This window comes from Electrona antarctica, assembly GCF_951216825.1.
Source record: "Electrona antarctica genome assembly, chromosome: 16".
Taxonomy (NCBI): domain Eukaryota; kingdom Metazoa; phylum Chordata; class Actinopteri; order Myctophiformes; family Myctophidae; genus Electrona; species Electrona antarctica.
Window position 1 is genome coordinate 32,530,259 of NC_136797.1, and position 23,773 is coordinate 32,554,031.

The 23,773-nt window shown below is 41.8% G+C and overlaps 1 protein-coding gene across 1 annotated transcript; it reads right to left on the minus strand.

Moving 5' to 3' along the window:
- Positions 1–674: 674 nt before the first annotated feature.
- On the minus strand, positions 675–21,843 carry rab14l (RAB14, member RAS oncogene family, like). Its single transcript, XM_079525081.1, has 8 exons — positions 21,629–21,843; positions 13,638–13,696; positions 12,155–12,208; positions 10,910–11,087; positions 9,080–9,146; positions 6,539–6,626; positions 3,601–3,631; positions 675–3,469 (listed from the first exon to the last, which is right to left on the minus strand). Exons 2-8 carry the CDS (start codon positions 13,687–13,689, stop codon positions 3,292–3,294), a joined length of 648 nt encoding a protein of 215 aa, XP_079381207.1. The 5' UTR covers positions 13,690–13,696; positions 21,629–21,843; the 3' UTR covers positions 675–3,291.
- Between the last annotated feature and the right edge of the window lie 1,930 nt (positions 21,844–23,773).

Sequence of the window (23,773 nt, forward strand, 5' to 3'; positions counted from 1 at the left end):
CACCCTTTGAACAAGATTGTAGGTGTATTCTTTGTTCCAAGAGAAAGTGATGTGGCCTGTTGTCAGCTGAGTATTATTAACCACTTATTTATTCATCTGTGATAATCTGGTCATTATGTTCCCTTCACATTTTATGAATGAAGCCTATTTTTTTTTTAAACTTCACCATTAATCACAATGTTTTTGTTCGAGGTTTGGCCTTATAGATGGAAATGTCTTTTTACTCTGTTTCCTTAATCTTTAGACTAGTCGTGTAGCCTAGTCTGTAAATTCGTTAAGGTTTCAAAATAATACTGACATTATTAGCTTGTGGCCCTTGGACTTTTGGAATTGACCCCTGAGCCATCTTTAGTTGAGGTGCCCTGCTCTATACCATCATCCTGTCCAAGCCACAGGCAATATAACAGGTGTCACCGTCTGACAACAATAATGCACAGAGCTGATAAGTATACAGCTGGATACACCGTCTTCATATGCATAATGTTACAAATGAATGTAACAGTTAGGACGACTTTCCCCGGAAGAGTCCGTATACCAGAGATTGCTAAACAAACTTAATATGGTCTCCTATAAATGTGATTAGACAGGCAGTTGTGTACTGTATGTGTATAGCCTTTTTTCTGAACCGGACCCAAGTGTAGGCCTAATGAACACAGGACACATCACAAAGTATCTATAATGTATTCTGTCTAGAGCATTTTATTGTTATTAAAATCAAAATGTCAACATTTTAAAATCATATACACGCAAGAACGCATTTAAATGTTAGCACAGCTCCTTCAAAATTTATACATATGTACTTTTTTTTCTTTTCTTTTTTACTTGTGGACAGACAAAAGCAAGTGGTCACTCAGACAGCAGAGCTGGGACACAGGAAAAGGAAGAACCATTGCAAGCCCCTCCCACCAACTAATAAACCAATTCCCACTCCCCAAAATTAAGACTGCAATGCAGACCCCTCTCTTTGTAGAGGAGCTATGACATGGTAAATAAGAAATACGACATACTAAGAGTAAACCCAACACTTTGCAAAAGTGCCACATTCTCCACTCCACCTCCTACAGAATTAAGAGAGGAATCGGCTTGGATATAAATATCGATTTGCACACCATCCAACTTATGAACTCCCTTCTTCCGTCCTGTACCCAAACTGCCTAAGGATAAGTGAAAAGAAAGAAGGTAAGGAATCACCAGGTTTCAGTAGTGCAGAGAAGGGTGAGTGTCTGTCCATTACATACATTTATTCATATAGAAACTATGTTACAGAATTTCCCAAGCATGAATTACAGGCAACCCACTACCACATCAACTGTACATGTCTCAAGAGAGCCAGCAAAGGTTTTTCTATCTCCCAAGTAACATGGTCATCACCAATAGTTAAAGCAATATATACAGCTGTCCAATCAGGGAATCAGTCTTTATGGTACAGAAAAAGAAAAAGAAAACTTTGAACATAATCTAGATTTCAACTAATCTGTCCCATTGCGGGATCATTTTAGGTAGGGCATGCTGCTTTGTGTTTTATTAAACAAGCCTACAGGGGAGAGAGGACAGAGGAACAGCCGTCCAAATGAATGATAAACTCTTCAGCGCAGATACGCACAATATACAACAGGCATATCCGAGTTCATTATTACATCCTAATACGCATTTGTTAGGAAACTTCAACTCTTGCGTTTTTTTTTTACACACAGCTTTTGCTTGCCACACCTCCTGTGTTACATATAGTTCCTGTTTTATTATCCACAGAAGTATCACAATTATTGTAAAAGGGTTGGTTTATTTAACAGAAGTGAGTCTGACAGCAGTATGTAGAGCAAGCGCAGCAAACCCAAAAAGATTAACAGTAATAGTAATAATATTAACATTAATCAATACAATAAGGCAACAAACAAACAACATAAAATGCTGGTAAAGACATACAGATTCTATTGATATGAATGAGGAGAGGGGGGTCCGGTGCAAAGTGATGATCGGAAGGAATCCCTCCAAAAAAGAAATAAAAGAAACATCTTTGTTTAAAGTGTCATTTTAACTTAGTCAATGAAACCCACACACACATTCTCTCACACACGCGTTGGAAAAACACCCACTGTCCATTCCTGTGATGTTGTGGTGGAAAAGAGGAGCCATCTTCACCAGGAATTTGTGGGGAATTCCTTGTCTCCTTGGTTTTGTTTAAGGTCTCCTGACAACCTGAAGAGCTTCATATACTTTGTTGTGCAGTGTCATACACCGAAAATAGCAGATCTACAAGCCCACATTGTGAGCTAGTAGATCTGCTGATTTCGTTGAACAACGCTGGCATGCAATGAAGTATAAATCTGGCTTCAGTGTTTCCATTTGGGACACAAATTCACTTTCTACCTACCAAGCTGCAGAAAGTGGCTTCAAATTAAAAGACTGGAAACCCACGAAAAAGCCCAATTTAAACAGATTGGTCACATTTTGGGTCATCTGCTAAAAGCACATACTGTGCACAGTCATTTGTGATCAACAGTGTGCCTACATAATACATTACGCAATTGCCGTCGCTATCCAATCGTGCGACTAGGACAGAAGAATGAACTGTAATGAGGGAGAGCAGTATTGCGCGCGCACACACACACACACACACACACACACACACACACACAACTTACTTCAGTTCAATGATTACAATGCTAAAATCAGGAAACCATGCAGGCATCAGGGGTTGTAGATTAAGGAAAAAGTATCAAGATAGTTCAGTGGCCTTACAATCTAATTTATAAATCATATGGATGGAACTTGTATTTAGCTTAAAAAAAACAAATAAAAAAAACAAATAAAAAAAACAAACAAAAAATAAATAAAAAAGAAACAAATCAATAAACGTGCGTTTATTGTTACTGTATGGAAATTACATGTATCTAGGTCAGTAACCGATGTGATGTATTCCAAGTTGTGACATCTAGGATCCTATGGCAGATGAACTAGACCAAAATGGTGTGAGGAGCAAGAGTGGAGAGAGACAGGAAAATGGTAATGCACAAACTGTAAAGAGAGGAGGACCGAAGCCAGAGACACAGTCGAGTGAAGGTGGAGTGGAGACAGACGGGTGGAGAGGGGGTGGGGGAGATGTAAGTCCACACAGTCCAGCCCAGGTCAGCATCCATCCCCTGTTCCTTCCCTCCACGGCCCCATTCTCGTGCAGCTCCTGGTGCAGTAGGGGTGGGGGAAGGGCGGTGTGGATAAATGAGTAGAGGGGATGGCAGAGAGGGCAGAGGGTGGGTAAGAGAGACGGTAGGAGTGAGGCGGTCGCTTGGTTCATTAGCAGCCGCAGCCTTCCCTCTGGGGCTGTGGTTCGCTGGTTAGCCGGCCGCCCTGGGGGGCCGAGGGCTTATGTTGGACCCCTGACTCAGCGGCATTCAGGTCCAGGCTGCCATCTTGGATGTTCTGGTAGATCTTCTTGGCAGCCTCCAGGAAGGCATCTTCAACATTCTCACCCCTACAGAAAGAAATGTACACATGCAAGGTGAGAGACAAGACACGGCAGGCAGTGAGAGCTGTGCAATGGAGTGAATAAGTACCCCAAATGTCCATTCTAGTTGTAGAGTAGCTGATGTTAAACTGACTTACGTTTTTGCACTGGCTTCCAGGAATAACAGACCTGTGGGACATCACACAGAAGATGGTGTCAGACACAATGACGTGAAATCATTTCGGCCAAGTCCTCATTTTCTTTCTTTATCTCAGCGTAATTTACTCTCATCTCACAAAGATCCTCCCACAATCTTGAAGCTTATTTTCATATTTAATGGAAGCAAAAAATGTTTTGCTTCCATTAAGACAAAAACGAATTTAAAACTAGAACTGCACTCTGTCGAGTGCCTACTTGCTTGTTGCACTTATGGCCTACTAGTGCGCAAGCATAGCGTGCAAGTACTGTCGACCGCTACAAACTGTCAAATCTCAGCTTCTCTGTGAAAGAACGTTTGAAATATTGAATTATTAGGTTTAGCTATTTGCTACGTACCTACTTTTTGCATGTAAAAAAGTAGTATTATGAAGTATGGTAGAAGTTTCTATCTATAAAAGAAATACAGTTCTATCGATTTAGAACTGTCCTGGATCCCTTTTTAGTTTGAAGGTTATTCTATTTACGCATTTTAAATTCATTCTTTCGTTACATAATTAACAACAATGAATTACTTAATGTTGTAATTAATACGCATGAGTGTCGGCTTTCTATGGTGACGTATATGTCGATCAGTGTCGGGTGGATTAAAGGAAATGCCTCTATGTATATGTATGTGTCATTTGTAAGTTGATTAGCGGTATACTGTGGTTACTTTGCGCCCCTTTTGATGCGTATGTATCGTCCCAGCATATGACGTCAGGGTATAACTGGTATAATTAGCTCTCAATGATGACGTAATAAAGATGTGGATTAAAGGACCCAATGCCAGGGTGTAATTGGTTTTCGATGGTGACGTAAGGACGATATGTTTTAGTGTCGGGAGGATTAAAGGTAATGCCCCTATGTATACATGTATGTAATCTGGCACCACTGCCGTATCAGGCACAAGTATCATTACGTCATACGCTGGGACGGCGCATACGCATCAAACATCGTCCTGGACGAAAACTATTACTTGCGCGCTCTGCTTGTGCAAGTAATTAATTAACAAGCTGTGTGTCCATTCTGAATAATTTGACATGTTATACATTACATTTTGCTACTACTATATTCTCTTTAAAACAATAGAGGGACAGACTAGGTGTTTCAAAAATAGGAAGTCAATTTCCAGAAATTAGATGAAATGTGCATTTTGCCCCATTTCCGTCCACTGATAAAATGCGATTCTTGGGAGCTATGAAATAAGTTCATGAAATAAGCAGTAGGTGGCGTTATTCTCCGAGGTGTTTTGGAGAGAGAGGCTAGCGTTTGACTTGGAAATATACATTCATCAATCGAACTTCCATGATCAACGCACTACTCATTGGGATCCCTAGCAAGAGCCTGCAGACAGTGCACAGGCTTCAATACATTCAAAACAGCACTGCTAGGATCCTTGAATGAGCGTAAATGTGTCCACATCACACCCACCCTTCTCCACTGGCATGTACAGTGTGTCATTGCGTGTTTTTTCCCTCCAAAACAGATATGAGAGTTCAATGCTTTCTAATTCACCTATCCATAATTCGGCAATCGTTTCCATCCCCCATTTGCACATTTAATTTTTTCGATAAAGCCCCAAAATACACTCCCTTCAGGCGAAAAGGTTTTTTTGAATTTTAAGGTGTTTCCATTCAGGAATTTAAGTTCAAAATCCAAAATGCGCTAAAAAAACGCTTGATGGAAACGCACCTACTGGTCTCTTTTAGAATACTAGAGCGGTGCCCAATGGAGCCTCTACAGCGGTGCCCATTGGGCACTGGCCTACTTGGAACGATGCAAGTTGGAAATGCATGCCCCATCCAGATATTATGTCTGTGTCCCTTTTATGCACATTTTTGGAGTTCTTTGTCAGGCATGCCCAAATATGGAGTGTATGCAGACATCAGAATGATGTCAGAACAGGCCGGCTGCATATATGGACACTGGGCAGGGAGCCCTGTCCTTTTTGGGGCAGTTCTGGACAACCGTGGGTCCGACCGACCCGGGCACTGCACTCCCTGTGGTGGTGTGGAACGCGTGTGTCAATTTGAAGTCGGTGGGGGGAACGGTTCTCGAGTTACGTGGTTACAGTAAGTGTTCAAGTTACTTTTAAAAAGTAATTAGTTATAGTTACTAGTCTGAAAAAGTAACTAATTACTTTACTAGTTACTAAATTATGAAAGTAACTAGTTATATATATAAGATTGTCCAATTAAGACACATTGTTTTCAAGGAAAAAATATTCCCTAATGTCACTGGTCCAGTTGTGGTTTGTTTTAAGCTCTACTCTAAAAACAGGAATAGAACACTTATCCAAAATCACAGACAATATCCAGTCTAATGATATGGATATAATACTGATGCCCTGCCCATGCACAGACAGGCCTAAAGTAATTACATTACCCTATGTTGACCAATCATCATCATTATGACGACGTTATGCCCTGTGGTCAGTTTACATGACAGACTCCGCACTGGCAGGAGGAGGAGACGGTTCTTTTGGATCACATTACGTAACGTGGGTAACTACTAACTCACCCATTGAAAACACAGTAACTATAATGGCGGTACTGAATGGGAAAATGTAAAGAGTTACGTTACAAGTTACAGCAAAAAGTAGTTTCGTTATGTAAAGTAACTTAAAGTAAGGGCGTTAGTTCCAACAGTACACACACACACACACACACACACACACACTTGGTGCATTTATAGATAGATGCCAATCTACAGTGTGTAAGATTTGTCTACTCGTGCACCACATCATCCTTTTAGTGACAGCATGTTGGGTAGCAGCAACTACAACATGTCATGCTGCGGTGGTAAGTGCTTCACCACTCACCCAAACATCTCTAGTTTTAGGTGATAAGGTGACCTTATCACCTACATGATAAGTATGAATAGGCCTTAAGCTCTCACCGTTCTCCTCAGCAAACTGCTTAGCCTCCTCGTATGTGACATCCCTCTGGGCCTCCAGGTCAGCTTTGTTCCCTATGAGAATGATCACCTGAGGAGAAGGGGAAATTTACAGTTCATTTTGATAGCAGGGGAAATCACGTTTGAGCAGATGTACACAGTCATAGCAAATAAAGTAAAATAAATAAATAAGGCAGCAAATTAAAAACATCTCAAACGTTCTTGCGCAATATTTCTTATGCAGCAATGCTGTGCTTCATGCTGTACCGTTACACTCATTCACACCAGGGGGCAGCCCAGTATAACCAGTCCTAAACTGATGGCCACTGAGCAGCTGCACTGGATCAGTTGGGAAGTGCCTTGGTACTTAGAAGCCATTCGGAGGCCAATTTCAAATGCACAACGTTTTAAATCAAAGTCAGGCGTGGTCTGCAAAGTGTGGCCTTGAGGTTCGATATATATAATTATAATATATAATGCAAATGTACTGGGTTTGTTTGTGGTTATGTCTGAGTCATGGTGATGTGGCCCTGCCTATACAGTATACGAGTGGTTTTCATCCCTTTTCATATCAAGGTCGGAGGTCCATTATTTATTCGGCATTTGAGCCACGGACCACCATTTGATGAGATTTACTCTCAGACCCGCCAAAACTAAAGAATATTTTGTTGTCATTGGATAAGATTTTGCCCACATTTCCATGCAACAATGATGTGGATAGGAGAGATAACTGGCAAACGTTGATCAAAATAACAATTCTTCTACATTCTAATCGTGTAGACTTCTTGTAAATGAAGTAATGAAGATGTTAACAATAATTTAACTCTTGAGAACGTAAAGGGTCCACTTGGTTTCATTTTACGCTCTCAAGACTTAAAGATCTAATAAGGGTCCAATTGATTACCAACTCGCCATCATTTAGCTGGGGACCACCTGGAATCCACTCAAGGACCACTGGTTGAAACCCACTGCAGTATATGAATATTATGGTTATGTCAGAGTGACACGGGCGTGGTATTTTTTCGATTTCCTGAACCGATTTATAATTTATATACAAACCCATTTGAGCTTCAGCAGTCATGCAACTGTTCATTTCTATCTCCATTGAAGCAAGCAGTTAATATTTCTGAAAACAGCTGTGTATAAAACATTTTACTATCATCTTTATACCAGAGAAAATCATAGAACAGTCAGGACAACGGATTTTGTGGAAACTGAAAGTGCACAGGGTAAATGAGAGCAGTATGATTTAGAAGTAATCATATTGACAAAGCAATCCAATTTGTGAAATGGACAGGGCGCTGGGATTCCAAGAAAATTCAACACAGCAACATTATGAGATTGGAGAAACAGAGGAAGAGTGGAGAGGGAAACACAAAGATAGTAAGAACAAAGTAAATATATATTGGAAATGCTATTTTATAAGCACACTGTATACATTTCCTCCCCTGGTATGTCATTTTGTTAAAGTTTATTTTATTTGTGTACACAATATACCATTATTTTCCACCCTCCCATGCTTTTTTTTTAATGTTTTTTTGTGGCTTTTGCCTTTATTTTATATTTTTTATGGAGGGACAGACAGTAGGCTGACAGGAAATGGGGAGAGAGAGATGGGGGGGGGGGACATGCAGTGAGGGCCGGATCGGGAGTCGAACCCGCGGCACACTGCCAGACTGGATTACCAGCCAAGGTGCCTGGACCATTGAGCCATGGCCCAGGCCCCTCCCATGCCCTCTTGAAAGAGAAACTGTCACTCACTCCTGTATGTTTATTTACACATGCTAGTTAGACCCCTTTATCATTGATTAACCCACAAAAAAAAACACCCAACTTCACTTTATCGTCACATCACGGTTCACAGGTGTGACATTTTAGGGAAATCTACCCAGCAGAAATTTCATTTTAAAGGGTATAAATATAGCATCACATATCAAAAAGTGCAACCTCAACTGCAACACACAGAGTATTTATTTATTTATTTACAATTATGACAGAATATGTCATGGATTGATAAGTCTATACATAATTCCAGTAGTTTCAATAGCACACTTTTGCTTACATTTACTGCAAAAGAATAATGCTCAAAACGTTTGTTACCAGTCTACTTTTTTCCCCACACAGCTTGTCATAGAATCATCATCTTTTTTTACGTCTAGAGACTCCCGTCAAGGACAGGCTTCAGACGCACCTCCTCGGGAGACTTTTTCATTTTGTGCAAAAGTTGTTTTCCCCACTTTTACAGTTTTTTCCTTTCTTTAACTGTATATATGATTTCCTTTGTGTACATTTGTACGTCTTTAAATGTTCTGATGAATTGAAAATGGAGGACCCTGATGTAAACAGGTTTTCTGGTTTCATCCTTGTAGCAGTTTTTGTATTGAACTGCACTTTCGTTGAAATGTACCCATTCTACATGTGAATAAAGTTTTCAATCAATCAATCAATAATGATACACCAGAGGCCACAGAAACCGGGAAACATGCCAATACAGCGACTTGAGCACACTCACAATCAAGTTCACATTTATATCAGCATACTTACAGTATTAGGGTTGGTGAGGTTTCTCGCATCCGTCAGCCAGCTACTGAGGTGGTTATACGTGCTTCTCCTAATGTGGCACAGAATTAAAACCACAAAGAGAGATACACTATTATGACAACTGGTAAATAGAAAGCACAATGTGACAGTCCTAGAAGGATCAATAAGTTGACAGTAGCATTAACAACTGCTAGAGTATGTTTGTGCAACATTGTCGTCACTTTGGTTCTCATGGCTATTATACACCAATCATCTTCATTTGGTTCTTGGGCAGGTACCTTTTCACTGGCACTTAAGGCAGACAAAATTTGGGCACTATTTTATATTGATGCTGAAGGAATGCAGACCATGTTGACTCAATGCGACATGCGCTTTCGGGATCGGGAGTCGAACCCGTGGCACACTGCCAGACTGGAGTACCAGCCAAGGTGCCTGGACCGCTGAGCTACGGCCCAGGCCAGAGCTCTAGGTTAAGGGCAGGCACACTTCTTAAATGTTAAGGTTAGGATACCGGTTTGTGGTAGGCTTATGGTCAGGGTACCAGCTCAGTGGCCTTGTGGTTGGAGTTGGATATAGAGGGTATGCGTGTGACATCATCAAACCAGGAAGTTATGCAGGAATGCCTACTGAGTGGCAAAAAACTACTTTCTGGCCTTGACAGCCCATACATCCAAACAGAAAAGTCTTATCTGATTGCATTAAACAACATTAAACAATGTTAAACTCACTTTGCCTGTTGCTTTGCCACTCGATGTGCCATTCACTTTAAGCATGCGCATACTCTCTATTGGGAGGTCTGGTTTCATCCTTGGCCAAGTAGACCATAGACTATAAATATGGTACCCAATGCCTTGGCACTCAGTCAGCATCAAGGGGGGGGGGGGTAGGTCCCAGCGACATACTGTACTACCTTCATGTCCAGGGGCAGGGGATGTACTTGTACATCATGGCTGGGGGATGAAGTCACCCTCACGCTACAGTAACAGAATATAGGCTCCTGACCTATGGACCACATGGCTACTTACTTTACTTATGGTTAAGGCAAGGGTTTAGGGTAGGGATAGGGCACAGTCACACACATGCTTTATAAGCGCCGGATTCTGAGGGCGGCATCAAACACATCCATTTCCCCATGTTGTCTTGCGGGTTGTGGGTAGTTTTCTGGCGTGTCGTTTGTTTTACCCAGGTTGAAGTGAAATGCGGTGGGGACAACCACGGTGGTGGTTATTTCCTATTGGTTGACACCTGCTTAAAGTTCACCAATGTTGAATTCCAAGCTTCAGACGTGTTGAAAACCACTCATGTCAATGTCGTCAACGTGCCACAATGGGGAACTCCACCCTTTGCTCCCATAGAATGGAATGAATCGGGGAAGCTGCCGTTTTTGACGCGCATGTGTGACCGCGTGTACTAAAGGTTACAAACGGACTAGGTTTAGTCCACATTCCATCAGCGAATGGGCCACATTCCTTCTGCATCAAAATAGTATGCAAAAGGTTGCCCACAGTGTCAGCATGTGCACGCCAAGGACACCTGCTTAAGTGGCAAACTATGTCGAGTAAGGCATGTGAACAGGCTGCTTTAGTAGATAACATTTATGTGACTGCGAAGGCCTTAACGGGGACACTGGGTGTGGACCGGACAGACATTCCCCATGCCGAGCTGTGTTTACTTAGCAAGCCACTGATACGATCTCACAGTTTGGATAAGGAGGAGGGACTCAGGGCCACAAGAAAGAATGGCCATGTTTGTTCAAAGGTTTTTACTGCCAGGGGCTAGTTATCAGATGCTAGAGGCAACCTATGTAAGTGGATGCACACATTAAGTCAATACCTGGTGATGTCATAGACCATGAGTGCCCCTGCAGCGCCACGGTAGTAGGAGCGGGTAACGGCCCTGAAACGCTCCTGGCCTGCTGTGTCCCAGATCTGGAGCTTGATCTTCTGTCCGCTCACCTCAATTATCCTAGTACCGAACTCCACGCCAATTGTGTGGGGGCAGTCTGCCATGACTGTGGAACACAGAAATTAAGATACGGTCAAGTCTATCGCTGGTGATGTTCCAGTATATGGAATGGTATAGGGAATAAAAGGCAGTAATTATCAAAAAAGTATTGCTTGTTGTTCCATTTGCATTCATCCCTACAAGTACCTTCTTTTTCACAGCCGAATAATAAAGCAATAAAGATTTTTTTTCTTCTTGTATCATTTTTCACCTACATTATTTTACACACAACACACAAGTAAGAACATTCCCAACCCCCTAATCTTCATTGTGAGCCTACAGCAGATGGAGACAGCAGCAGAGCAGTCTCCCAAATGATCATTCAGACAGTTGTATCCATCTACATCATCGTCCCCGTCAAGCAGAAACCTCTTACTGTATCTCCATGTTTTTTAATGGATCATACTACAGCGTCATACAAACGTATCAGATCTGCAAGCTCGAAATGCAGCTCGAAGCAGGGCACTTTGAGCTTGTAGATCTGCTACTTTTGCCGTTTTTGAATTTGAACATACAAGGTTTACATCCGGCAGAGACGTCATAATATCAATGGCAGAGTAGCTACACTTGATGACACTTATCCAGAGTGTTTTCTAAAGCGTTTGTCATGTGTGTGTGTTTCTAGTGTTTGAGACATGCAGGATGCGCTGGTGGATGAATGTAAGCCTGATTTATACATAGCTGCGCGCCAGTGTCGCACACCGAAAATAGCCAATCTACAAGCTCACAACGCAATGTGGCGCAATGTTTTGTGAGCTTGTAGATCTGCAACACGGTGCACACACCCAAGTATAATTTAGGCATAAGGGAGCACAGCATCTGGCTTGTCAATAGTGGGTAAAATGTGAGTAAAATGTGAGTAGACGAGGTGAATAGTAATGGGAGGCTGCAGCTGACACATACGCACACTCAAAGAAGAGTCTCTCACACTTGAGCTCACATTCGACTTCTCTTGAACGTCTCACTTCCCCTGACATAAAGAAATCTAAGAAATGGAAGCCTCTCCAGTGAAACCTGGCATCCTCGCATATAAAGGAGACAATTAGCCAGCAGAAAATGAGGAACAGTACTTACATTTCTTCTCTGTGAATTGATGAAGCAAACACGACTTCCCTACCCCCATGTCCCCTGTGAAAAGACAAGGCAGAACGCGACTGAAAAGGACAGACGATTAGGGTGTTCTCACACCAGCCTTGTTAAGTCTGGTTGAATGGAACACTAGTGTGTTTACCCCTTGGTGCGGTTTGTCTGGGCAGGTGTGAAAACTGCATCAAACTTGGGTAAGACCAAAACAACCGCACCAAGACCCTTTTGAGAACGTTATCACGGACCGGTTGTATTCGCACCCTGACATGGTTCGCTGCAGGTGAGAAAGCATCTGATGGTTGATAATGATTGTAACTTAACAACAGTTCCAAAAACAGATGACTTACAGCATAATGATGCCAAATGATTGCACCGTGAGTGGAAAGACCACTATTAACTCAATTTATTGCAATCCTTTGCTACAGTTGCTAATGGTTTAAGATTTGCAATTTATTTAGAGGGGATAAGCGCCTTGAGATGCATTCTCGTTTTTGAGGGAGTCCTCAATATACACAGGTACAGTATATTTTCTTTTATCCCAGCTTCTGAGGGAGCGTCACTCTGTTTGCTGGAATGGTTGTTAACTTTAAAGTGTACTGCATAAACATGGGCACAGTTCCTTCATAACTCATAGGGACATAAGATTTATTGATGACTGAAGTCCATGCATCTGTGATTAGAGCCAGCTATAGAAAAGTTGATTAAGCTTTTGCAGAGATCTTATACAGTCTCCTCATAGAGCTTTTCAATTCCAAGTATTCAATGTATCCATCTATTGGATGTGATTAACACTGTGGTATGTAAAATGGAGCCTTGCTGCTGCTAAGCCAAGCAGCGAGGAACCCTTGTGTTCACAGCAATCATATGTGAACATCATTTGCGCATCATTTGAGTCATGTTGCGTTCACACGGGCCAGATTAAACAATGCAGTCTACCATTCATTGTCAAAGGAAGCCAGCGACGTGCCGTTGGAAAGGCGCAACAATGCATGTAGCTGCTCCAAATCAACTCACAACGCATCTTTGCATCGTTTCATCTGCCTGTATGAACGCACCATCACTGATCTTTACAACATCAGTTATGTATGAAAACTGATGTTTTGGGGGATCAGTGAGACTGCACTGATGATTGGCATGTCATTTTAGATTACTACTTTAACGATTATTTTATACTTTGGCTATTACAAAAATAGCAGATGTACAAGCTTACGCTGAACTTGTAGATCTGCTATTTTTTAAACCTTGTGAAAACGTGTGCAAAAGTGATCCTTTTTTACTTAAATCTTTGCTTCAGGGGGTCCCTTGGCTAAATACATACAATGTTGGGGGTCCTTGACATGAGAACATTTTGATCACCACTGATAATAGCAACGTATGTCTTTTAGAAAGGGTTAGGATTTAGAAGACATTTGTAGAATCGGCTTCAGGTCTTAATGGGACATTCAGCTTGGCCCCTTTTTGGCTCACTTACCAATAATGATGTATTTGAAAATGTAAGAGTAGTTGTACGGTGCAGTCGCCATCGTGGCTCTAAGAGAGAAATGGGAATAGAAAGAAAGGGAGAGAGAGAAGGCGCGCCGTTAGACATGGTGTGTATACATGAAACATTGTTTAGTCACAGAACAAAAATCACTCGTGTGAAGTGAGGGGTGCCCACTGTGGCTGCCACATGACGTCACAGGGGACATGCTGATTTTTGGTGCGACACACTGACGTCATACAAAGTATTTTTTTAAAATAGGCGTTAGTCAAACAGTCTTACCAATTCTGAGAGTAGAGAGACTTAATTTAATTATATACAATATATATTTTTAAATAGCGGTTTGCAAGATTAGTTCCGGACATACACATACCACACCCATTCCAGACTTTAAAAAAAAAACAGGATCACCCCCCTCACTTTAACTGGCGCTTCAATTACTGGTCTCAATGAATGACAATCGAACTAGAGAAGAACCAACCAGTGTTGCTGTTCTATCACTTTGGAATACAGATTTTTAGTAGTGGCAACTATGTATTAAAATAGGTTGGTTAATTAAGTACAATTCTCATTTACAATTTACTCTGGAAAGAGCATAATTAACTAGAAAAAGTGCCCCTCAGGGCACAGGTCTCCACCAGGGCAGGTCAGGTTGTGGCCTCCTGGTGGCGCTATAATAGGCCAATGTGAAAAGGGTGCCATTTGTTCTTATGCCTTTGATGGCAATTGGATGATTTGAGGCATTTTGTTCCAAAAATGTGTTTTGCTAAAATCCACCTGTTGGTGGCGCTATAAAAGGCCAATGTGAAAAGGGTGGGATATATTCCTCAACCTAGTAGGAAAGTGTGTGAAAGATTTCACATAAATTGCACGCTGCGTTCATGATTTGAGGCTTTTTGTTCAAAACGGGCCAGTCCTGCAAACTTTGAAAGCCAATTTTGGCAAATTTAGGATGGAATATGAAATATCGGACAGATCCGTCTTAAGCACATGACTATAGAGATACTGTGTAACGATTTGCGAGATCTTTGGACAAAATATGGGTAGTAATATTGCCAACGGTGCCGGAGATTAGCTGGTAACGGACGGACACACGGAGTGGAAAACATACTCTCCCCATCATCATCATCACCTTTATTTATACTCAGAAATACAGTTGAGGGCAAGTTCTCCTTTTCAATGTAGCCGAGGTGACAATCAACTGCATGAAATATGTAGGCAGTCGGCATAAACAATCAAAGATAACTTTTCTGTGACACCATAGCTGTCACAACCCTCATAACGATAGCAAAAGAACCGGTAAGACACCTGAGGGCGTTTTATAACAAACATTGAACTAATTACTTCCCTGGACTACAGGCAGGCGTGGCAGTATGCACAAGGAACATGGCACTGGTCGGTCCAGTGGTTTTCAAGATCAGCCACAGACAGTGCACCACTTGCACCAATGGGCAAGTCAAAATATCAAGGTACACCCGTCACGTCCTGTATGTGAAAATAGCCAATCTACAAGCTCACAACGTATCACATGTGAGCTTGTAAAAAAGAATTCCCACTGCATTGGGAAATTATGTGCCGTTGTCCCAATGCAAGGCACATGAACCTGGACTTCTGCTTCAGAACTGTTTGGGAACCACTTTTCTGGTCCAGTGGTTTGCGAGATTAGCCACAGATAAATGGAAATATAGACAGACAGATGTAGGGGTGAAAACAATCTCCCCCTTTCCCTTCGGTCTGGCGGAGATAACAAACAGAGGGGCGGTCACTCCGGTCAGTGGGTTAGTGTTTCACTGAGGTGCAGTCCGAGGGATCAGACATATGCAAAGTTAACTTGTCTCCTAATGATAATTTTTGTGCTTATTGATTGATTAACAATTGGCATTAATTCCTGCTTCCTAAGTGCTAATATCATTTCAATAACTACAAGAAATGTGGTGTTGATCAGTCCAGTAGTTTATCAGGATTAGTCACAGAGAGACGGACAGACAGACATTCAAGACCGCCTTTGGCCTAGAAGAGATACAAAAAGGTAGTGTAAAGTAAAAAGCAGTTTAGGAGCAGTAGGATGAAAAATGTCTATACAAGGTGGGGTAGAAGCAGTGAGATGCAGTGAGCAATAGAAACGAATGTCTCGTTCTAGACAAGAGGCATCAATACGATATCAGTGCACAGTTGCATGGATATTCTAATTAGTAGTAGTATGAGCCTATGAGGGTAATTTAAGGCGAACATGTCACACTTAAATCTCTCCTCTCTAATTAAGATCATCAGCATGGGGTCAGTTACCGTCAGAATGGCACATAGCTAGTCATTCTGCTGGAATCCAGCTGCAAACTGCAAAGAATCATGAAAGAAATATAATGAAGGAGAAACGGAGAGAATGACAAAAGAAAGTGACTGATAACTAAAACTATTAATTCATTACTAGTATTGAACTATTATTGTGCTTAGCGTATTTCATATCATACACCATGGCATGGATGCACTCACTAGAAGAAAAAAGGCACAAAAAAATGTAAGACTAACGAGTGAGCTTCACTTTTTCCCCTCATCTCTGTAGAACAGTGCCTGCCTATGGTTTTTGCACTACTCAACTCCCAAATGTGAAGCTACTGCCACCCATTTCATAGTTACTAAGCACCTTCTTGCTGTGTGTGTGAGGCAACTACTCAGCCGACAGCCACACTGACATCCACTGTTTCCTTCTTGGTCAGATGGTTTCTACTAACCAAAAACAATGCAAGCATATGCCTTTTTTATTTTTATGAGGAATCTGAGGATATGGCTCAACTACAATGCCTATTGATTCGGTTTACCACCAATAGCAGTTAAGTGTGTGTCATGGCAGCTCAGCGATGCAACGTCACCCATCAACAACATATAAGCAATATTCTAGCCATTTCAAGGAACTAGAAATTAAATCCATATCTCAGGAGTGATGGTCGGCCAAAAGTGTTTTTTAAAAAGGAACATTTAACACCAATGTTATGTTGTTTACTTGTATGCTACACAACAGGGCAGATTACGGATCACACACACATAATGACTCTTCACATAATGCCAAACCCTTTCATCTCAAATCTAGCAGGGACATGAGCACTTTAATAGAATAACAATTACAACCATTTTCGCCACACTTTAGCTGTGAAAACGAAACCCAAGCACCAAACGACGATTTGTGAATGATGCTACCTGCCAGACAGGGTTAAAAGCCCTGACTGGTTGAACTTCCATGGAGGTGGGCCCAAACGTTTTTAAGTCTGGTGTCTTTTTACGTTACAGAATAATGAGTCAGGGTGGCCATCGCTGCCGGGTCGGGTGGCCCATTTGAGGGTAGAATAGTGTTTAATTCCATTGTGTAGTGTAGAGCCTGCTTAAGAAACAGTATAATTCCCCTCTTTAGCGTAATCTGCTGTAGTTGGAAACAACTGATACAAAACTAGAAAAAGTGCCCCTATCCACCAGGATAATAGCGTTTGTGATGTTTGGACTGAGTAATATAAACTTATTTTTTTTGGCAATAATCTGTCGCCTGGTGGTTGTATAACAGGCCAATAAAAATTAATATATAACACGTAACACGTATGTATTCATAACGGTTAGTAGTGCGCATACAAAGTTGTACACAGATCGGTGTAGTTAAGGTGAAAACATGAATTGGCCGTTATAGAACCACCATGAGGCTGTTTTTAAGTGGCATTTCTTCCTAGTGGGGATGTGCGTGCATAATTTTACGGAAATCGCACGCTGTCTTCAAGATTTGAGGCATTTGTTTTGTTCAAAATGGACCAATCCTGCAAACGTTAGCAGGCAACCGTAGCCAATGGGGATGGAATATGGGAAAGTGGACAGATCCATGTTCATCACATGACTATGGATATAGTGTATACCGTTTTGCGAGATGTATGGATAAAATGTGTACGAGTAATGTACAGAAATGTGCTTTGCCAAAGTGGCAAATGGTGGTGCTATAACCTGCAGATGTGAAAAATGCAGGACAAAGGTATTTCCCTGGCCTCTAGGGAGAGCGCCTACAAAGTTGTACACAGATCGGTGCAATTATAGGTAAGAACAACAGTAATGCCGAGAAATTGGGGCAGAGGTTCGTTGTTGGCATCCAGGGAGTGTGTATGCACAGTTTGGCATCGACCGAGCCAATGGTGTCAGAGATTATCTGTATGCAGACGGACGGACACACGGACGGACGGAGTGCAAAACATACTCTCCCTTTGGCTGGTGGAGACAATTAGGATAAGTACACAAATTTATAAGCAAGGCAGGTATTATTAAAGGATTAACATGCAGTTTCACCAACTAACATGATAGTTTTGAATTTGAAAGAAAGGATTGAAAATGTTTGCTTCATTAAATAACCACATAATGTGTCTGCGTGCTGCAGTCTCTGGACAGAAAGAGACAGACGAGGAGAAACAGAAGACAACTGAAGCAGACAAATGCAAGTACTGTAAAGTACCCATGTTGGCTCTGAACGAAGTAATTATTACACTCCAAACCAACCTCATCAGTATAACCACCTACAGTACTACTTAACACAAAACTAGAGTTTGACTGATGTCAGACTTTTGGGTCCGATGCTGATCCACATTTTGATCCATAGTCCTAGAGTCTAGGACCATCATAAAAACATCTGTAATTGGCCGTGTAGGTCTAGGACCTAGACGACCAATAATAGATGTTTTTGTCAGGTGAAACCCAGCTAGTGAAAGCTCATGAAATGTAGAAAACCTAGTCATACATGAGTCATATTGAGGACCTAGTCCAGAGAGTTCGTAACTAAATAACGAAACCAGCGCTTCTTTCACCTGACAAATATCACTGTGTGATCATTTCTTGTTTTGCCATCATTGTCAAAAAGTGCAAAACATTTGAATTTAAGAACATTTAACATATAAAACAATATAAATGTGTACACAAATGCCATTTTATATAAAATAAACATGAACCAAATTTAATTTAACCACTAAAGCCCTATTAAAAGGTTAAAAATATATATATTCTAACACCTAGACATAATGTATGTTATTGCACCAGTATACATGGTGAAATGAAGGCTTGGTGGGAACTTAATAGAATGTTTGTGAATCTATAATTTTAGTTACTCACGGAAGCATTTTAGTATAGTGCGTGACGATAGTGTGCTAGGTTTCCCTGCATGCTTGTATAGAGCCCATTTTTCACAAATATTCATTTCAAATAGTTGCTCAGAGATCACAAAGAACAGCTATTCTCAAAAGCTTACTCTCTCACTTCCCCAATTAGAAGAGAAGGCAACAAAAATGGAAAAAACATGGCATACGAAAAGATCACTCCAAGAATGACACAGCCATTCACATTCGACTGATTTTGTGGAGAATTTGTAGCAACGAACTGACAGTTTTTCATTCCAACCTGCCTGATGTAAAATCCTGCCAGAGTCTACTACATCCCCTCACATGACCCTCATGTGGTGCCTCTAGCCCCAGAATCCAGTCTGAGGCTTTTCAGTGCTGCAGGAGCTCAGCTATAGGTACAAAGACCATAACAAGAGCAAAACCTGTATTGCAATAACATTTTGTTTTAGCCTGTTACACTGCACTTTCTAGAGATAAACGTCTGGCCTAATCAATGCTATGTTCAGATTAACAACAACAAAGCAACCAGCGGCGGCTATTCATTTTCAATGGAAGCTGATGACAGGAAGCTACAAACTGAGGTCCGACATCTGTCACTGCATGACGGTGGCTACACAAATCAAAGTTGAGCCTTCGATTAGCCTCCGTTTTTGTCAGTGCTCCATTGACGTGGAGACGTGTCAACCGAACCAATCATGTTTTGTCGTTTCTCCCCACCCCCACCCCCCCCAAGATTCCTGTTCCATTCCGCAAATGGATGAAAAATGTATCATTTACCGGCACGGGCACGGCACATTACATAATCACATCAACAAGCACTTGAGAAACGGTTCAACGGTGATAATGTAGCTGGCCACACTTGGCCTGTTTTGTAGCTTTTGTCGCTAGTAGCCCGAACACAGCATAAGAGCATACATCGATGAGAGAGTCACAGTAGCATGTGACTGGACTGCAGCCTCAGCACTTCCCCCTCAATTCTCCAGCATGCCGATTCATAAAACAGACAAGCACCGTCAGTGCTGTACTGTACCACCTCTCAACATCCAGGATAGGTGGCATGGATGCACTGCAAGAGATTCACACACATCTAGACGGATTACACCAAAGTGAATCATAAGAGTAGTCATGCTTTCACATTCAGACCTAGCATTCAAATCACGTGACTTGCTTCACAAGGCCAACACAATAATGATGACATCATCGTCACTGCTAATGGCAGGGATGACCACACAGTTCAAATACCGTAAAAAATACGTTCAAATTGATTTACTGTCCCACACACACACACACACATATACACACTATATATTGCACACACACACACACACACACACACACACACCCCATTCCAAAAGGCAATATGTATGTCCCATGTACAGAGACTACATGTACATCGCACAAAAAGTAAAATAGATTTAACAGTTTGTGTGATGTGTCTGTGAAGCTAAAACTTGTGGGTCATCAATGACACTTCTATCTAGATCACTGGTCCTTAAGTTCCTTGAGGGGGTTCAAGGCTGTAATGATTGATAGTTATGAACCAAATAGACCGGATCTGTAGCTCAAGAGAGTGTATAAGTGTAGATTGGGGTCGAAGATCAAAATAAATAAATATAAAATGGGGGTCCGTGGCCTTATGTATATTAAACCTGAAATTAACTAAGGTTGAATCAATACTAAACAAAAGAAAAAGGCAACATACAAGGGCCATCAATACACACTTTGTTGGTTAAAATCAACTGAATTAGTAAATAGTATACCCGTCCCGAAAGCCAGCTAACTTTAGCATAGCAGACCGGAATGTAGTCACTCACAAGTCATATGTCTCGGTTAATTCATTCCAATCTAAAATGAGCCTTCACGTGTATAAACTATAAAGCATAAACAAATACAATAAAAAAGCATAGTGCCGCTGGCACACTGAAACGGCAGAGCCAGGTGCACGCAGAGGGAAATGTCACTATTATATGCTCATCGGCTAGCTTTGATAACAACCACCATCAGGCCTCAAGGATGGACGTTATGACAGCTGAGCAACATGAAAAATAACGCTGCATTACATTGACAACACCAACAAGTACAAAACTGGGCCGTAGTCACAATATTATCTCACTAATATTACTTTACCTGTTAATTAATATAAAGTTTATTGTATATTACTTAATTCGTCACGCGACCCTTTAAAGACAAGTATATATATCTTTCGTCTCGACAAGAAAAACAACGTATTTAACAAGACAGGTCGCCATTTTCAGCTGAAATAATATTTTTGTCGAGTGAAAGGGGCCGTTAAGAGGACATGGTATAAACTCACATCGGGTCGAAATGATTTGACAAATCAAATGCTATCGCTAGCAGGCTAGTTAGTTAGCTGTGGTTGTGGAAGTATCTAATGTCAAAGACAGCATTTTTATCTGTGATGACCGTGGCTGTGACCGTGGCGGCTTTAAACCCGTTTTCATTTGTCATAATAATGATACATTTTGAATAGTTCTCCCAGGTAAGGGTAACGCTGGGAAAAAAACCAACAGCAGTTAGCTACCTGTCAAGCAAAGGCTAACGTTCGCCGAAAATAGCAGATATGCAAGCTCACAACGCGACGCGACCGCGACGCGCTGTGAGCTTGCAGATCTGCTATTTTTGGCGCGCGACCCCGTCTCGCGACGAAGTACAAATCCGGTAGCTAGCTCGCTATAGCTGCCGCCGCTTGGCTAACGTTGAGCTAGCCGAGGCTGTTATTACACAGGGAGCACTCCACTCCACCAAAACATACATGTTCTTTTACATCCGCACGAAGACACGCACATGTTCACTCGCGTGTTCATACTTGCCCTTTGTCAGTGTGCTTACCAGGAGTTGTGTTTTTTTTTGTCCCTGTCTACCGTCTTGAGCACTCCAGAAGAAGCCGAAGAGAGGAGAGTCTGACTGCAGGTTTATCCTAGTGGCTGAAGTGTCTCTCTGCTGCCTTGACTGTCCAAGATGGCTCCTTCCTGCACAGGGTTTCCTCCGCTCGATACAATGGGCTTCTGGGAGGACAAAGAGCAATAGATAGATATGCGGCGATTTTGCGCCTGTTTGCGGCAATAATGCGCACTGGAATTGAGAGGAAGCTCACCTGCACAGGTGTATATTCGGGGTAAGCCTATATAATGTTTATAGCTCATCATTCTCTGACATGTAGGACAGTGATTCTCAAACTTTTTCAATGTACTGACTAAGGACCCACAGTGTGATATGAGATAGGGGCCAGCAGGGCAGGGCCACAGACCCCCATTTGAAAAAATCTCTGGGACCCCAATCTACATGTGAAATTGGGATTTTCTGTAGGTTGTGTACATTTGTATGCTCTCTGAAAAAACTTAAATAAGTCATTTGTTCCCGTAAGGACCCCTGGGGGTCACTGGGCCTGGATCTATGCTCCTCAGACATTAAGAACCAGTTTGATAGAGAACCACATCACATCCTCACATTGTATTCAGGTTCTGACATTGATTGGTTGATTGATTGAAGTATTTATTAACAGTTTGCAGAATTACTGTACCTACATTTCAAGCACAACTCAATACAAAAACTGTTAACTGTGAGTGGAAGTGGACGACACCATAAAAGCATTACACTTGTTTACAATAGGGCCCACCATTTTCAATTCATCAAAACATAGAGACGTACAATATACACTTCTATCTATATAGCCCAAAACAGGAAATCATCATAGAGGTAGGTATAGTGAGGGGAAAAGGGGGTGGGTGGGGGATTCAGATTTTACGGGGGCCAGGTTCGAATTGCAGCCTGCCCTTTGAGAGCGGTTTTGAATGAGTCAAGGGATTCGCATGTCATGACCAAAATTAATTTAGTCCCTTGTTTGTGCCGAATCTGGGTTGCACATGGTTTGTTGAACTCCCTCTGGTGTTGTGGGTGTGGACTTCGTTGACATTAAGGAAGTATTTAGACAGGTACATGGGTATCTTGGTGGTGTAACGAATCTTGTGGACCAGACCCATTGCAAGATGCTGTACTCTGTCGTCAACCCTAAGCCATTCCAGCCTGTCAAAGTGGGCAGGTATGAGGCCAAGTAGAAGCCTGACCAGTTTGTTTTGGGAAATCTGGAGCCTTGTTTTAAGGCCTTTGAGGTGCTGTGGTACCAAAAGGTGCATGCATAGTCGAAGAAACCTTATACGAGGGCTCCTGTTAGGGTCTTCAAGGTGTTTTTGTCGACCAGTGAGGAGATCCTGTATAGGAATCTTGTTCTTTGGTTAACGTTTTTGATTACGTTGGTGGCCATTTTATCACCGGAAAGATTTGCATCCAGGATGGAAGTAACATAGGTAGGTAATTTCATCTTTTCGTACTGTCACCTACTCTAATCAAGAAGCCTGATCTGCCTTGCTGAGATTACTGTTTGATCCAAAAATAATGGATTCAGTTTTTCAATTCAAGCTGATCGTCGTTTACATATATACATATATTAGGAACAGTAAAGGCCCTAGTATGCTTCCTTGTGGAACGCCACAGCTCACTGGGAGAGGGGGGGACAGTGTTCCGTTCACCTCCACCATCTGTTCTCTCCGTTCCAGCAGGTAGGATTGCATCCAGCTCACTGATGTGCTATCAAAACCAATTGCTTTCACACACACACACACACACACACACACACACACACACACACACACACACACACACACACACACACACACACACACACACACACACACACACACACACACACACACACACACACACACACAAATGGATGTTTAACCTAGGAGTAAGAACCATGCACACAGCACCTTCAAGCACCTTAAGCGCTAACGGGAAAACTGTTATTTTTCTTAATACTGCTGCTATTCTTTGATTTCCTTTTTTAAACTTTATGAGAGAGAGAGAGAGAGAGAGAGAGAGAGAGAGAGAGAGAGAGAGAGAGAGAGAGAGAGAGAGAGAGAGAGAGAGAGAGAGAGAGAGAGAGAGAGAGAGAGAGAGAGAGAGAGAGAGAGCGAG

Coding starts and splice junctions, on each gene's coding strand:
- rab14l (XM_079525081.1), bottom strand. CDS start 13,689: ATGGCGACTGCACCGTACAACTACTCTTACATTTTCAAATACATCATT. Junction 9,147..10,909: donor ATGGTCTATGACATCACCAG/GTATTGACTTAA, acceptor GTGCCACATTAG/GAGAAGCACGTATAACCACC. Junction 3,632..6,538: donor GCAGTTTGCTGAGGAGAACG/GTGAGAGCTTAA, acceptor GATGTCCCACAG/GTCTGTTATTCCTGGAAGCC.